Here is a 16883-nt window from a genome sequence, read left to right as displayed (position 1 = left end):
GAAACCCCGCGCCGACAGCCAATCGCGCCCGGCTGGCCGCCTCCCCCCACCGGGGCCCCACGCAAGTGCCCCCGCCGAGCCCCCCGCCAGTCGCACCATGCCGCGCTCCTTCCTGGTAAAGAAGATCAAAGGGGACGGCTTCCAGTGCAGCGGGGTGCCGGCCCCCACCTACCACCCCTTGGAGACCGCCTACGTGCTGCCTGGCGCCCGGGGGCCGCCCGGGGACAACGGTGAGTAGGACCCGGCGGGGGGGGGGGGCGGGGGGGAGGGAAAGAGGGAGGGGAGTTCGGGCCCTCCCCAACTCGGGCCACGAGGAGGGGTGCGCGCGGCAGGGAACCCCGGGTAGAGATTTCCCTGGCTGTGTGCGCCTCCCGGGCTTCCCGAGGGCCGGGCGGGCGGGGCAGGGGCTAGGTCCCTACAAAGGGAAAGTCGCAGGGTCGATCCATCCCACAGCCACGCGCCAGCCCGGACTTAGAAAGTTGTGGCCCTAAACGGGGCTGGAGTGAGGGGTGGTGAGAGAATGGAGAGAGAGAGAGAGAGAGAGAGAGAGGCACCCACGAAGGGCTAATGCTGGGGGGCTAATGCACAAGGCAGTCTGTGGGTCCCCTCTCCCCAGTGGAGGGAAGGAGGCTGGATGTCTGAGTGTACTGCCCTGGTGGAGAAGATAAGCGGGCCTGCACTACCAGTCCCTGGGGAGACAGGGTTGGCTCCTTGGGTGTAGCTGGGGGCTCCCTCCTTCCCTTCAAGCCTGCTCCCCCTGGCGATGCCAGACAAGTGTTCTCAGGTCCCCTCTCTCAGCAACTCTTTTGTTACCCTCAGCCACATGCCTGCCAAAGGCTGGGCCTGTCCTGGGGACTGCAAGGAAGAGGGGATTTCTAGGAGGGGTTCCCCCAAAGTGGCTCCTGGTCCCCTGGGCTGCACTCCCTCCCCACTCCAGCTTCTCAACCCCCTCCAGAGCCAGCCCTGCTGTTCCTTGTAAGTCCCCCACCCCCAACACACTCCATCTCTTCTCAGAGCAAGTTCCCGCAGGGACAAGGGTTTGAGGGACAAGAGAGGTCATTCAGGCTCAGAAGGGGGTGATCTCTGAAGGATGTAGAGAAGAATCTGAGACTGCTTCCGTAGATCCCATCCCCCATCAAGGGGATCACAAAAGGGTTCTCCTCTGATGGCCCACACCAGGGCAGGTGTCTGGAGAAGAGGCATCCCTTTGGCAGTAAGAAATCTGACATCACATGTGGCATTGGCTTTGGGGTGTGTGGGGAGGGGGAGATGAGGAAGAAGAGGGGAGGAGAGAAAAAGAAGAGAAGAAAAGGGCTGAGAATGGGGGGTGGGCTGAGGTGGTGAAGGCAGGAGCCAGGGAGGGTGGGAGTTTCACCTTGGGGATTGCCAAGCACTTCACCCACATTCCATCACTCTGTCAAGCCAGGTAGCAAGAGGGCGCTGGGCAAAAGGCTCTGTGACCTCATCAAGGTCAAAGAAATTAGGGAGTGATCAGGGATACAGCTGCAGCCCCTCAGCCCCTGGCCTCCTCCAGATCCCCAAGAGAACCAACCCCCATTTTCTTCACCCATATGTCTCTCATTCTACTGTCCTCTTTTCTTGACCCCAGGGCCTCTTGGGCTCGAGGACAGAGGCCCAGGGATATGGCTGGGCTTGTCTGAGTGCTGGCAGGACAGAGGGTGGACCTGGGACCATGCCAGGGCTGGGGCGTGTGTGTGCTAGGATCTGGGTAGAAATGCCTGCAAGACTGGGATGTGGATCCCTTAGGGGACTGGCACAAAATCCTGGGCTCCCACCCCCTGAGGCTTCTGTGGTCCTGTCCCCAGGCCAGTTGAGGAAACCCAGAGAAGCCTAGAGAATTTCTCATGCACAGTCTAAACTGCAAACTATCCCTCAGGGGGGAGGCAGGAGTGCCTTGCTTTGAATGCAGGCCAAAAAAGCTTTGAAAGGAGCCCCTGAGTGAATGGTGGGTCAGAGCAAAAGTTGGGGCAAAGCTACCAGCAGGGGTGTTCCCACAGGGGTTCCACCAGGTTTGACACCCTAGAACTCCCTTGTCTTTTGCCCTTTCCCCAGAAGGTTGTAGACCAGCTCCCTGGCCTCCAGAGAATCCTCTGGCTGTCCTGATAGTCTGATCCCTGGCCTAGAACCCTGAGCGACTTGGGCTCTAGGTCTCTGACTCGCTATGTGACCTTGGGCAAGTGTCTTCTTTCTGTGGTCCTCTGCCTCCCCAGCAGGGAAAGAGTTTGGATGGCTGAACTGAGTATCCTTCCAACTTTGACAAGCTCAGCTTTTGTGAAGGTCAAGTGTGGAATGGGAGGCTCTGGAGATGCCTGAATGAGGGTGTAACAGAATGCAGGGGGCCATTGTCGGGGTTTCTGTAGGATTCTGTTTGCCATCCAATGCCTGGCTGAGGGTGGCAGAGTTTCTGAGACCAGGTATTTCTTGGCTTCATTCTCTGCAGGCTGCCCCACAGTGAGGACGGGCACCCTGGCTTAGCCGCTCTTGGCAGTATCTGCAGTCCAGGGTTAGTGCCGGAGATCAGGGGGTGACCCTTCAAGCCTGGGTATGGCCAGGAAACACAAGGTCTGCCTCATCCTGTTGTCAGGGGCCTCTCCTATCCCTGGGGTGTGGCTAGACTGGGCAGTGAAGGCTCCCTCATCCCACGGGTGGGTAGGGTGCTGGGGGTCCTCAGAGAGCCTACCGGCTCCTGGTGGCCCGTTGTCTCCACTCTGCCGGAAATAACCTTGCTGAGCGTTTGAGGGAAGTGTGAAAAATTGCTGAGCCGACGTTTTTCTCTCCCAGCGTGTGTAAGTGTGCTGGGTAAACAAGGAGAAAGAGAGGAGGGGGGGGAGGTGAGGAGATGGAGGGAGGAAAGGAGGGAGGGAGGAGAAGGGAGGGGGAAGGGGGGAAGGGGGGAAGGGCCTGGGGCTGGAGATAGTTCCAGTTATTAGAAAGATCCTCTTACAAGCCATTCCTGCAGCAGCCGCTACAGGGTCAGGATGAGGCTGGTGGGAGGGGAAGCTGGGGAGGGGTGCGGGGAGGGGGGCCTGTGAATGTGGAGGTCAGGAGAACCACTGGCTCCTAAGTGATGAAGATTCAGGGCCCCAAATTAAAGAGGTGTACTCCCAGCTCAGGGAATGCCTGGGAGTGCTGAGGATTCCTGGAGGACTCCTCCTACACACACACACACACACACACACACACACACACACACACAAGCAATGCTCTACTCCCTCCCTTTTCAGCTTCTACAGGCTGGGCAAAAAGCAAAAAGGTGCAGGTGCATCAGGGCTCCAGGCCTCGCCCCAGCCCAAAGAGCCCCTAAATAGGGAAGGGGAAGCTTCCCAAACGGAAAAATCTCTAGGCCTTTCTGCAGAGCTCCCCAAAGAAGGCAGACCAGATTTAATTCCACCATCCTGTCCAATACAATGCCTCATTTCTCCCCCTCCTTCTCCTCTTGCTCCTCCACTGTTTTCTGCCTCAGTGCAGCCTCCCCTTCCCCTCCTCTCCCCTGAGTGATTCTGAACACAGATTCCGTCTTGTGAGATGCCAACTCACATCCTCCTGACTGACCCTCTCAGAACCTCGCCCTCCAACTCCACCAAGCCCACCCCTTCGCATCCTAGGGAGATGCTGGGGGAACTCTCAGCCCTCCCAGAGCAGGCTGCTGCTGCTCATCTATCTGCGTGGCTGTAGTCTCCGTGGATCTCAGCCCATCTTCACTGCCTACCTCCATCACACCCTCACACCCCAGCTCCGAACTCCAGCTGGGCTCCCTGTCCTCCCTCCTCTGCCCCCCCCCCACCCTGGGCCTGCCCCCGTACTGCTTCACAGTGCATCCGACCCAGGCAGATGAGGGATCAATGCCAATCCAATAACACAGTTGTCTGCCCTCCACAGCTACATTAAGCCTCTCCAGCAGGCTGAAGAAGCACTCCTACTCTTGCCCATGGGCTTATCTAGTTGACCACATTACACCAGCGCCCACTTCCTCTCACTCCCTCTGATGGCGCCAGGGAGTCGCTCCAGGCCAGGCCTGGAAGCCCGGCTGAAAGGCCCCAACACATCCACCCCACACCTCAGAAAGGCCATCTGGGGAGCAGGGATGCAAAAGGGCTGCCCCAATTCCTTGGCAGAGGGAGCCCAGAGACGGCTGGGGAGGTGCCCAAGGACACACAGCAGGCCCATCTGGCTCTTAACTACCACTTCCCCTGGTATCTCAGTCTTGATCTAGGCCCAAGATCCAGGTTAGAGACATGTCAGAGGTCCAGGTTCAAAGTCCAGGTCCAGATCTGAGATCCAGGCCCAACATCCATGTCCAACCTTAAGTCTAGGACAAGGTCCAAGGTCAATGTCCTAGGCTAGTCCAGTCCAAGATTCAGAACAAATTCATGTCCAAGTTCAAGTTTCAATGTCCGAGATCAGGTCCAGGTCAATGTTCAGGGTCCAGGATTACGATCCAGATCGAATTTCTAGTTCAAGGTCATGTCCAGGTCCATTCTGAAGGCTTGCCAGGTTGATGTCTTAGACTCACCATTAGCTTTTTCGTGGCCTTGGACTGGTCTCCCCCAACCCCAGCCTTAGTTTCCTTCTCATGAACTCAAGCAGTTGAACTTGATCTCTTTCAGCTCTGACCTTGTAGGGACCCAGAAATCTGATTTTTCTAAGAATTAGTCAGTGGGAGTATGGAATAACAGGGCCCATGTGGGATATGGAATCTGGGGTCCACAGTCCCCTCTAAGCCTGGGATCACAAGGGTGACATGAGGGGACAGAGCTGAGCATCTATTTTTCAAGCAGTCTGTTTGTGGTTCCTGAGGGACAGCAGAAGAATACATCAAGTCCCTATGTCAGCACAGCAATTTATATCATCCCCCAAACTCCCCACACCCCAACTCCCCCCACACACACTGTGGGCAAAGGGCAGTGAGCACAGGGGAGGATTAGCTCCAACCTACAAAGGCAAACGAGGCCAGGGAGACCCGTGCCTTGCATGAGGTCACGGGGCATAAATGGTGGACCCTGTCGCACCTCCCTGGTGAGTGCTTCATCTACATGTTCTAGGGACCCTCCATAGCCCGGAGGCCCTCTGAGAGGCAGGATGAGACCCTTGCTGAGAGAGATGAGACCCCCAGAGTTCCTGGCCTCCCTCCCAGCTGAGGTGTCCGGCTGCCAGCCTTTGGGTAAGAAGGGAGGTTGGAATGGGCCCTCTGACTGTACCCTTCTGGAACAGAAGGAGGGGAGGGCAGAAAGCAGGAGGCGTGGAGCGCCTGCATGCATTGTGCAAGGGCCTTCCGGAGACTCCCCCAAGGGAGCAGACCAGTCAGCGCTAGGCAATTCAAGACCCTTAGCCACCCACTCCTATCTCCACAACCCCTTGAAAAATCTTTCCTATTGATTCCTGCAGAGCTGTGGACCTCCCCATGGGCCACAGGAATTGGGTCACAGTCAGGAGGAAACAGAATATGTGGGATTTCTTGAGTGGGGGGAAGGTAGGGAGGGACCCTGGAATCCTCTAGACACTCCCTGGGCCTAGGTCAGTAGGCGTCAGCCCCACACCCTACAGCCGTGGTCACGCTGGGCCAGACTTCGCTCTGTCCCCTGCTCATCTGGACTCCCAGGGACCCTCCCCAGTGGGCAGGTGTACCAGCTGCTAGGCCCTTGGAGGATGTGGGTGTCATTTCTGGTCTGGTGCCCAGGGAACAGCTAACAAAGATGCTATAATAAGGGGAGGGGGAGGCACCAGCCCCTTTGCCCAGCTCTGTGAGCAGACAGGAGAAACTATTTTTATCCCGCTTTGCTGCTGACAGACCTGGCTTTCTGCTCAGCTGGCTGGAGCTGATTCTCGAGGCCCGAGGCCCTGGCACAGCAAGAAGCAGCTCTAAATATACCCGTGCAGCAGCCCCTCCAGCTCCCACCACCAAGCAGGGCTGGGCCCTCCTCAGGAAAGTGGGCCACCTGGAAAGCCGGCCCACTACCAGGCCCCTCTCTTTTTCTGCCCATCTCAAGGCAGGGCAGTGGGACTGGGGCTGGAAATTCCCTGGAGGAAGGTTGGGACCCTGGGAATCTGGGAGAGACTGGGAAAGGGAGTCAAGGACTGAGAGGCAGGAGGCTGGCCTAACTCGGGTGTGAACTTGCTTTGTGACCTGAGGTGGGTCAAGGCCTCTCTCTGGGCCTCAGCTTCTATACGGCCCCGGAGGAAGTGACTATCACGTTCCCTTAGAGAGGAAGTAATGTGCACAGAGCACTGAGCAGGGTGCCTTGTACACAGTAAGCGCTTAATAAGAGTCAATCATTACTTCTGTTAGTTTTATTTGCAAAAACGTACAAGGGGCTGGAACAGTTTCTCAAATAGCTTCTCTCTGCCCCCAACACCCCACCATCCTATCAGACACGGGCCAAGTGGGGGATGTTACCTGGAAAAGAAACCCACTGCTCCTTTCCCCCACCAGTTGAAAACTTCCTACCCCAGCAGTCTCCATCCAGCTAGGGTGTTCTGGAAAAAAACACAGGCTTCGGAGGGTTACAAGCCCAGCTTCTCTTCCAGCGACCTTGGGCAAATCCTCTCCCCTCTCTGGGCCTCTGGGCTTAGCACTGTGCCTGGCACCCAGGGGAGGTTCAATGAAAGCAGTGGTACTGGTAATGGCACTTATCAGAAATGCCTCCCCTCACCCCAAGGGGCCAGACGGCTGGGTGAGACCGTGTCTGTAGAGCACCTAGCACCTTAATCTTTGTAAAATTCCCTTCCCACCATTCCTTTGGCTCCCAGATTTTTCATTTTTAACGGATTCTGGACCTTCAATCTAAAGTATCGAGACTCTTAGGCAGAGAAGGCCAAGAGTCATTCGCAGGTGACATGTGTATGCTGTCTCCAAAGTGTTTCTGAGCCTTCCCCCAGGTGGCAGGGGTGGCTCTAGTCCCAATCCCTCCAATGGGGGATTCGAGCCCAGAGAGGCTGTGTGACTTGCCCAAGAGCACACAGCTAGGATATGAGTAAAAGAACCAGGATGAGAGCCACGTCTCTTCTCCCTGGGTCCCTGGCCATTCCTGCCTCTATCGTGACCCACTCTGTCACTCTGTCAGATGGGGGACAAGTAGCTCAGCCATCTATGGTCACCTGTGGAACAGAGGAAAGCACCGAAAACCCATCGGGGTTCCATGCACACAGTTAGAACACAACTTAGCGTCCTAAAGGATTCTCCAGTGTTGAGGCCCAGAGAGGTGAGGTGGTTTGCCCAAGATCATATAGCAGCCTGAGACTCCCATGTGTGTCTCGTTCTACTCTTGCTAGATTAGAAGGATATCACCAGGAAACGTAGGGATAATAATGATAATAATAATAATAGCAGCTGGGGAGTCTATTGTGTGCCAAGCATTGTACTAAGCACTTTATATGCATTAATTCATTCAGTGCTATTACAAGCTCCCTTATACATACGTGGCACAAAACGGTTACATAACTTGCCAAGGTCACATAGACAAGGAGAGGTCTAGGGTGGCTCTGAGGAGAGTGAGGTGGAATTGAGGGAGCTTGGGGGTGTGCTGGAGGGACAGGAAAAGGGCCTGAGGATCTAATTCAGAAAGGGCCACGATGCAGAATGGGTCTTTAAAGCATCCCAGTCGACCTTCTTCTGTACAGACCAAGTCCAGAGAGGTTAAGTAACCTGGCCAAGGTCACAAAGCAAGTTAGAACCACCTCCTCCCGATATGACCACGAAAACTCTCTTCTAGCCCACAACTCTACCCCGCCCCCACCCACACAACGCACGTGGAGCTTCACGGCTGCTGGGAATCAGGTCTGGTCTGCAATGCCTGTCCTGAAGGCAATTCTGCATCCGTCTCTAGGCTGAAGAGCAGCCTTTGTTTGAGGCGCCCCTATTTCTATGTAAAGAGCCCCCCAGCGACAGGAGTAAGTTGCTGCAGTGCTACAGGCTGCCACCAGAGGGCACCACAGGCAGGGAGCCCGTGAGGACTCGGCCTGGGTCACTGAACTCCTGCCACCCACCAAAAGTTTTCTCACCCAAACCGGAAGTAGAAATTACACGTCCTGAGGCAACAGAGGCCCAGAGAGGAACATCAAGATGTGTCTTAGCAGATGCCAACAAAACCGCAGCACAGAAACCCATGTGGGGAGATTGTTGGGTTGGGTTGGGATCCTGGGTTGGGATCCTGGCCCTAAGTTACTAGGCGGGCACGTTGCTTAACCATCTTGTTTCTAAATTTCCTGGTCTGTAAGATGATACCAAACTTGGAGTCAAGAGGATGGAATGCATTCATGTATATAAAGCCCTCAAAATGGCACCTGACACATTTAAGTTCTCTAGGATGTTCATTAGCATTTGTTCACTTTTCACATGCGGTTTCTTTACTCGCGGACTCCCTACTGCAACTGTCTGCATGCTTCCATTATCCCCCGTTTTACGGCTGGGGAAACAGAGGCACAGAGAGGGCAAGCAGTTTGTCCAAGGTCACACAGCTGGGAACAGTCAAGTCAGAACTCAATCCAGGCAGTGGGGCACCAAGGTTATGCTCTTAACCAGTATGCCGTCCTTATTCAGTAACAGGACACACGCTGGTCACATGATCAGTGATCCCCTGACACATGGATCCTATACTATCTATCCCCTGAGGCACAGAAAGGTACAGGACTTGCTCAAGGTCACCGAGAATCTGTGCCAGGAGTCAAGCTGTCCAAAGACCAGGTAGGCAGAATGGCCTACAGCGGGTCACGCTGGGCTGGGGAGTGAGGCTGGCCCCGCAAATCTCCATTCCCACTTATCACCCATTTCACAAATGCTTATGGAGCGCTGGCTAGCTGGGGCCCTGGGGATGGGAGGTAGTAGCCACTTCCTCCGGGACCTCTGGGTGTGTGGGAAGCAAGGGAGCAGGGCAGTGCGTTCCAATCCTTGCTCCACCCCTGAGCAAGCACCATTACCACTCCATACTTCAGTTTCTTTATCTGTAGTGAAAGTGTTTTTGTGATGATTTGGACAGGTGATGGGAGTGAAGCGCCCAGCCCAAAGCCTGGCATGCAGTAAGGCTCAATAAATATTTGCTGTTATTATCACTATCTCAGGAGTTACAATAGAGGTACCAGGGACAGGAGGTCTGGGAGTACCAGGCAGGTATTTAACTCAGTCTGAAACAATACTCCCTGAATGTTTTGGGGCCTGATTCCTGGAGTGGAGGGGGGGGGGGGAGTGCCTCCAGACCAAAGGCAGACAGGAGGGGAGGAATGGGGTGCTGGGAGGCGGGGCAACTCTCCTTCCCCCATTAAAAAACTGCCAACCCCACTGCCTTCTCTGCAACCCGAGCCCCTCCCTACTGAGTCATCCACCCCCACAGTCCCCAGCCACTTGGTGTGCAGACTGTCTTGTGCCAGCAGCTGAAGGGAAAGAAAAAAAAGGGCATGCCCTCGCCTTCAGGGCTGGGGGACACTCTGCACAGACTTTACTCTGTGACCATCCCAAATTCCAGATGAGAGGAAGAGGTACAGAGGCTGGATCGGGCAGGCAGGCTGTTTCAAGCAAGGAAAAGCTGTGAATCCAGTTCCCTGCTTACAAAGTCCTATTCCGCCTGTTTTCCTGAGTGGGGGAGGCTGGAGAGTGGGGAGAACGGGTCTCAAGGTCAGAAGGAAGGTCAGATCTCCTGCTGTGCCACTCCCCAGCTTGAAGCCTCAGAAAGGGGCCTGACTTTCCTTGTTCTCCTGGAATCGAAAGACAATGGAAACACTTTGTAATTTGGTGCCAGGTCGGTAAGTGTTGTGCACGTCTGCCAGAAATTCCCCCTGAGAGCCCGGACCCCAGGTCTGAGGAGGGTGCCAGGACCACGCTAGGCCCTGAGAAGGAGAGACAAATCATGGTGGCCCCTGCACTTGGGAAGCCTCTGTGGAATCCCCTGGGCGAGCCTCAGCCTGCCTACCCACCAATCACACAAACCCAAGGTAGACAGGATTTCTGGTCCAACTCCAAAGAGGAGGGAAGTGGGGGAGGGGGGGGAGGTGAATTCTCACAGGGAGACTCCAGAATGCTTCTAGTGGAGCTGGGAGCAAAACAGGCTCAGGAGCAAGTACAAGGAAGTCCCATTCCTGAAGCACCTAGTACATGCCACACACTTGACCTCTCAAATCCTCTAGCAGCCCCGGGAGATGGGTCTAACAGGGCTGTAATTCATTTATGCAACATCTACTCATTGCACACCTGTTTTTTTAAGCCAGGCACATGCTGGGCACACAAATCCAGCCCTTGGAAGCTCACAGCCTGGTGGGGTAGGCAGACAATTAAATAACCTTCAGTGAGGACACTTATTCAAGCAAATAAAAAGCATAATTATAATAGCTAACATTTATATAGTAATTACTGGGTACTCCTTCTCTCCCTTTCTCTGTATTTCCTTACACAGAAATTGGGGATGAGAACGGCACCACTTTGTAGGGCCTGTAAGGACTGAATGAGTTAACATGCATAAAGCACTGAAGCAGGGCCCGGTGCATGCTTAATACGTGCTTCTTTTCATCACTTAACTCTGCCCTTCCAAAGACCCTGGGAGGGAGAGCCCAATTATAAGCTCCATTTTGTAGATGAGGAAACAGATTCAAAGAAGTTACAGCACTGGAATGGCAGAATGCTGTTAGAATAAAGGCAGCATGGCCTTTGGCGTCAACCTGCTAAGGTCTGAATCTTGGCTCTATCACTTACTAGCTGGGAGTTTAGACGCTTTACGTCTCTGTCTGTAAAGTGGGTGTGAAAAACAGTAAGACCTTCAGTGCGTGGTTGTGAGCACTTAAGAAGCTAGTGAACACACAGCCAGTGGCACCGTGGGGGCGCCATGCTCCAAGAGGGTGGCGCAGGGGTTGTTTCATCGGTGGCCCATAGCGGAGGATATGAACACAGGCAGGGCGGAGGCGCAGGACAGCGACCGCCGTCCTAGTTAGGAGCGCCAACATTTCCCAAGAGCGAGCTCCGGGACGCCGCGCTGGAGAGCGCCGGGAGTGTGACCTGCCCCCTGCGGCGCCTCACCTACGTCCCTGCTCCCTTCCCGCCCCTGCAGGTTACGCCCCGCACTGCCTGCCGCCCAGCAGCTACGATGCGGACCAGAAGCCCGGCCTGGAGCTGGCGCCGGCCGAGCCCGCCTACCCGCCGGCGGCGCCGGAGGAGTACAGCGACCCCGAGAGCCCGCAGTCCAGCCTGTCGGCGCGCTACTTCCGCGGGGAGGCGGCCGTGACCGACAGCTACTCCATGGACGCCTTCTTCATCTCGGACGGGCGCTCGCGGCGGCGGCGCGGCGCGGGCGGCGGGGACGCGGGCGGCGCGGGGGACGCCGGGAGCGCCGGGGGGCGCGCGGGGCGCGCGGGGGCGCCGGCGGGCGGCGGGCACCGGCACGCGTGCGCCGAGTGCGGCAAGACGTACGCCACGTCGTCGAACCTGAGCCGCCACAAGCAGACGCACCGCAGCCTGGACAGCCAGCTGGCGCGCAAGTGCCCGACGTGCGGCAAGGCGTACGTGTCCATGCCCGCCCTGGCCATGCACGTGCTCACGCACAACCTGCGCCACAAGTGCGGCGTGTGCGGCAAGGCCTTCTCGCGGCCCTGGCTGCTGCAGGGCCACATGCGCTCGCACACGGGCGAGAAGCCGTTCGGCTGCGCGCACTGCGGCAAGGCCTTCGCCGACCGCTCCAACCTGCGCGCGCACATGCAGACGCACTCGGCCTTCAAGCACTACCGCTGCCGCCAGTGCGACAAGAGCTTCGCGCTCAAGTCCTACCTCCACAAGCACTGCGAGGCCGCCTGCGTCAAGGGGGCCGAGCCGCCCCCGCCGCCGCCCGCCGGCCCCGCCAGCTGAGCCGCCCGCCGCCGCCGCCGCCGCCGCCCTCGGGGCCCCCCACCTCCACCTCCATCCTCTCCGTGCCCCAACAGCGTTTCCCTGCCCACCCCTCCCCCCTCGTGGGGAACCCCTCCCAGCCCGGAACTTTTCTCTCCCGCCCCGAAAACCACCGCTCACCTCTGGCACTGGCTACCCCAGCGCACCCGACCGCAACGTCCTTTCTGCCCCCTGAGACTCGGACCTTGACCCCCTGCTCCCAACTCAGGCACCAGGTCCGCACCGCACCTCTCCCGGGCCCCAGATTTCCTTCCGCCCAGATCCTGCACCTCTCCCCTCTTTCAGACTTCTCTTCCCACTTCTCAGCTGAGTCTCTCCTATCGTTCCTCTATTGGAACCCCAATCTAAGGCCCAAACCTACCTTTGACTCTCACGTCTGTTGTGGTTTCCTCATCCACACCGGTACGCAGGCCCTGCAGCTCCCAGACCACATTCCAACCCCAGACCGTCCTTCTGGCCTCTGCCAGGTCTCGCTGTATGTGTGCCCATCTAGGGATCCAATCCTCACCCCTCCTGGAGTCCCTGGTGTGTCCCTGATCCCCTCCATACCCTGGCCTTAGGTCCAGCCATTCACAGCCCCCTGTACCATGCTCACATACATCTCCCACCCTCTTCGGTCCTAGGGCCTTCTCAACCGCTCCCACCCCCTACTCTCTCCAGACCCCCTCATCCTCCCCGCAGTTCTCATCTTTTTGTGTTCACCTGACCAGGGGCAGACTTGAGGGGCAGTTCAGGCCCTGCCCCCCTAATGTAGTCCTCCTCTCACCCCAGGACAGCCCCTCCCTGGGCTTCCAGTCTCCAGCTGCCCGCTCCCCAGATTCTCTGAGCACTTTCCCCCACCCCCAGGACTACAGGTACCCCTCCTTATTTGTTGGGGGGAGTCTGGGGCACCTCACAAATGCCCTTCCCCCTGTCTGGCTGGGCCTCTCCAGTTATTTATTTGTGTATTTATTTATTTATCTATTTATTGTTATATTTAATCTCTTGGCCTCACCCAGGGATGGTCTGGCTTCCCCAGCTGGACTGGGAGGTCAGGGAGCCAGGCAAGGAGAGAGACAGCAACGGCCATAGAAAGCTGTTCCCCACCCCACCCCCCACTCACACCCCCTCTTGGGGAGTGACGGAGAAGCCTCATCCTCCTCAGAGCCTGAACTCTGGGGAGGGGGCACGAGAATGAGAGGGATAGCCTGCTTACCCTCAAGGGGGGGTGGGGGGGTGGCGGTGAGGGGTATCAGGAGATCCAGTCATGGGGCAGGTCCCCACCCTCCTGAGCCTTCCACTCCCACTCCAGGGAGACCGGAGAGAGGAGCCTCCTCGATTTGTTTCCTATTTATTCCTCTTCTCAAGGGACCCCAGGTTCCAGGGACCGACTGAGCCCCGGACCCCGCTGGGGCCTCCGGCCTGCTCCGCTCCCGGGAGGAGCGCTCCCTCCCGGCCACGTCTATGCAACTCTCCCGGGCAGAGGGGCCGCCACTACCTCCCCCGCCGCGCTTTCGCATGCCCGGGCGAGGACCGAAGCACACACCTCCACGCTCACGGGCCCTGGCCCCCCCTGCTTTAAGCACACGCCTCTGCCCCATCACTAGGCGCCCAGTTCTGGGGGCAGGAGTCCTGGACTCTCCGACCCCTCCCTCTTTCCTCCCAGCCACAGAGGAGGGTGGAGACTGGCGGGGCCCCTGGAGCAGGGGCCCTTCTCTAGGGAGGGCTTCTCAGCTCCAGGCCCACCTGGGAAGGGAGGCAGCAGGGATGGGGGGAGGGAGAGGGGTCGCAGAAGCAATTACGGAGGGTGTTGACCCTGTAAATAGGAACTTCTGACAGCAATAATTTTCCATGCATGCTAAGCCTTTTGGCCATATTTTGTATGAGCGCTTGGCGCTCCCCCTCCCTCCTCCTCCCCCATCTCGCACCCCAGACCCCCCTCCCTTCCTCACCTCCGGCAGTATTACTTGTAACGCAATTCAGGGATATTAAAGGGACTTTGGCCACTCACCAGCGCCTCTAGACCTTGTGATTGGGGGTGGGGTGTGGGCAGAGGAGGCATCTGAGAGGCAGCTGGATTTTTTTCTCTTTTTACATTTTTTTGTTACACATTCATCCTATTTCATATTAATCTTGTTTATTGCAGCTGCATCTTTTCCACTCCATTTCCCTCCCCTTAGCGTGACCACCGTGTAGCTGCCGCCAGGGGTCACACACTCCAGGGGTCCTTTGGCATCCACAAGGTCCCAAGCATCCTCAGTCCTAAATACTCCTCAACAACTGGGGTCGAAAACTCAAAAGATTTCAAGAGCCCGATCAATAGCATGAATGAAGCAGGTTGCTTTGATACATCAGGGAATACTGGAGCCTGTAAACTCACAGGAAAGACTGCGTGTCACCTTAAAGAATTGCAATCGAGTTAACTCTACCTGCCAAACAAATACAACTGTGAGCCAGAGCCAGATTTCTCTCTTGATAGCCGGTTTACAACCCCTTTATGGTTCCCCACTTCATCGGGGGGAGGGGGAAGGTTCTGGCCAGCCCTACTGATCACACCTGGGCAAGTACATGCATGCAGAAAGGTGGAACTTTGGCTCAGCAGGCAAAGTTACCCCAAAACGGTAAGCTGCCCCCAGGGCCAGTCAACTGTCATCAAGGGTGTTCAGGAATGTGTTGAATAGCCCATCCCTCCCCCTTGCCAGCTGCCTTGGTGAGCTTTCAAACTACAAACGTGTCCTCACCTTACCGAAAACTTCCCTGGGGACCACAACACCGTGCCACCTAACTCGAACCCCCAACGTGGACTCACTGAGAGGCAAGGCCATGTGCTTTGAGGGCTGGATGCCAGGCTGCAGGCTGGAACTCAATCTCCCCTGGGGCCAGCTTTTGGGGTCCCTCCTTTTGTGGGCAGTACACTCAACTTTTAGTACTGGTGCCTGTCTGCCTCTCCCTTCACATACCTCTGGACAAGTGGCTATAATCTGAGCAATGTGCTACATGTCTCCAGCAATGACAGCAGTTTGGGGATCCCCCCGCACACACACACACACAAAATCTCCAAAGGGGCTTTGAGGGGCCCAGGCACCTGTTGCCTTCCCTAACCAGCCACACATAGTCCTCTGTGACTACATACTGCTTCTTTCTTTTTTAAATATTTATTTTTGAGAGACACAGAGCACAAGCGGGGGAGGGGCAGAGCGAGAGGGAAACAACAGAATCCAAAGCAGGCCCCAGGCTCTGAGCTGTCAGCACAGAGCCTGGTGTCAGGCTCCAACCCACAGGACCGTGAGCTCATGACCTGAGCCGAAATCAGACGCTCAACTGACTGAGCCCCCCAGGAGCCCCCACACTGCTTCTAACCTGCAGTGTCAGTTACATTTATTTCAGACCCAGGGAACAGAACCCACGCTAGACCCACATTTTACAAACATCTCATTCCCTGTATTAAATCCCCTTGAAGCAGAAAGTGGTTAACACAGCAGGGAATTGCTGCTGACAGAATTGTTGGAAGGACCAAAGGGGAAGAGCCTTCAGCTGGACCCCCTAGAACATCTCCACAGAACCGGCCCACCAGGGGAGCAGCCACTTGCTCCAAAACCAGACAGGGATATCAGCAGGCTCACTGGAACTACTGAGTTCAAGAACACAGCACTATCGGTGTGACGCAAGGGTCAGGGGGCCGCTGCCACTGCCTTTAAAACGGTCTCCTGTCTCCCACTGTGCTGGAGGCCCAACACTGGAACACTGTCACAGAAAACTTAGGGCCTCCATGACCATCTCGCCAGTAGCAAGAGACAAGGCAATAAGAAAATGGCCCCTGCCCACCTCTGCCATCCGAACTCCGCAGCGGGGCATCTAACGGGCGGAACCTAATTCACTGTCATTATCCTGGCTGCAAGGCAGTCTGAGAATGTAGTTTTTAACTCTCTAGCATGCAATACAGAAGGCGCCCCAGAGGGAGATGGGAATCGATGCTGGTCCCCACTATCTAGATCCTGTCCTTCCCTCCTTGACTGGCAGCCATGCAATTTGGGACCTGACCATCAGCTTAAGGGGTGGTCCTGACCGGATGAAAAGTAATCTCACCCCCTAGGGGCTGATAAATGGGGAGGTGACTCAGTTCTGGCCAGTGAAACTTAAGGAGAGGCTCGCTGGAAGCTTTCAGGAAAGTCCGCTTCTCCCTCTCCTTTAAGAGAAAGGAAGCCAAGTCTCTCTTCTCCCTGAATATGAACGAGGAAGCTTATCATCTCGTGACCTTGAAGGGAACCAGCCTTAGCATGAAGCCCACCCCCTGGATGGCAAAGTGGAGAGACGAAAAAAGCCCATATCCCTGATGACACCAGGGAGCCCTGGCAAAACGTCCCTGAAGCCCGCTCAGGATGCTGCCTCTGGACTTCGCGGTTTGTGACAGGAGTGTCTTTATTGTTGAAGTCCGTCAGCTCAGGCTTGCCCCGCTGTAGCCCTCAGCGCCTCAGCTGGCAGAACAATCCGTTCTGCTTTTCACAGTCCTCTCAGAGGAAGACCTCCGGGGCTCAGCTCTCCGGTCCTCCATCTAGCAACTTTGCAGGCGCTAGTATCTGCACCCAAGGAAGGAAACTCATTTCCTGTCCCTTGTTGTAAGGTTTGTGTTCCTCAGGGTTCTCTCCTAGGCTCTTCTCCTCTCACTGTACCCTCGGGGGGGGAAACGAGCTCATGACACCCATGGCCTCAGTTTCCACCCACAAGCAGATGTGCACATTCACATTTTCAATTCCAACCTCCTCTCTAAGCTGCAAATCCGTATCTGCCTGCAGGCCACCTCCACTCCCAATATCCCAACAGCGCGCAGACCAGCCCAAGTCGGAGGCTGCGGTGTGGTTCTCCTCCAGGGTTCCCCACCTCCGAGGATGGCGCCAGCACCCATCCCAGCTTGCAGCCAAAAGACCCAGAAGTCCCCTCTCCCACCTCTGTCTCCCCTGCCCTAGCATCTAATCTGTCACCAGCTTCCTCTCAATTTTCTCCATCCCCACCCTAGTCCACAGCTACC

At 56.5% G+C, this 16883-nt stretch overlaps 2 protein-coding genes across 8 annotated transcripts in view; one reads left to right on the top strand and one right to left on the bottom strand.

The window, feature by feature from the left end:
• Positions 1 to 16883, bottom strand: part of FAM110A (family with sequence similarity 110 member A) — a 131653-nt gene that overhangs the window by 108701 nt on the left and 6069 nt on the right. The window lies entirely within an intron of this gene.
• SCRT2 (scratch family transcriptional repressor 2) lies at positions 98 to 11839 on the top strand. Its single transcript, XM_030309886.1, has 2 exons — positions 98 to 230; positions 11049 to 11839. Exons 1-2 carry the CDS (start codon positions 98 to 100, stop codon positions 11837 to 11839), a joined length of 924 nt encoding a protein of 307 aa, XP_030165746.1.

This window comes from Lynx canadensis, chromosome A3, assembly GCF_007474595.2.
Source record: "Lynx canadensis isolate LIC74 chromosome A3, mLynCan4.pri.v2, whole genome shotgun sequence".
NCBI classification, from domain to species: domain Eukaryota; kingdom Metazoa; phylum Chordata; class Mammalia; order Carnivora; family Felidae; genus Lynx; species Lynx canadensis.
Note: the sequence above shows the minus strand (reverse complement) of the source record. Positions and strands in the feature narration are given on the sequence as shown.

What these genes read in the sequence shown, in the direction of transcription:
- SCRT2 (XM_030309886.1), top strand. Translation starts at nt 98, where the DNA reads ATGCCGCGCTCCTTCCTGGTAAAGAAGATCAAAGGGGACGGCTTCCAG. An exon ending in GGGGCCGCCCGGGGACAACG is followed by an intron (nt 231 to 11,048) that starts GTGAGTAGGACC and finishes CCGCCCCTGCAG; the next exon opens with GTTACGCCCCGCACTGCCTG.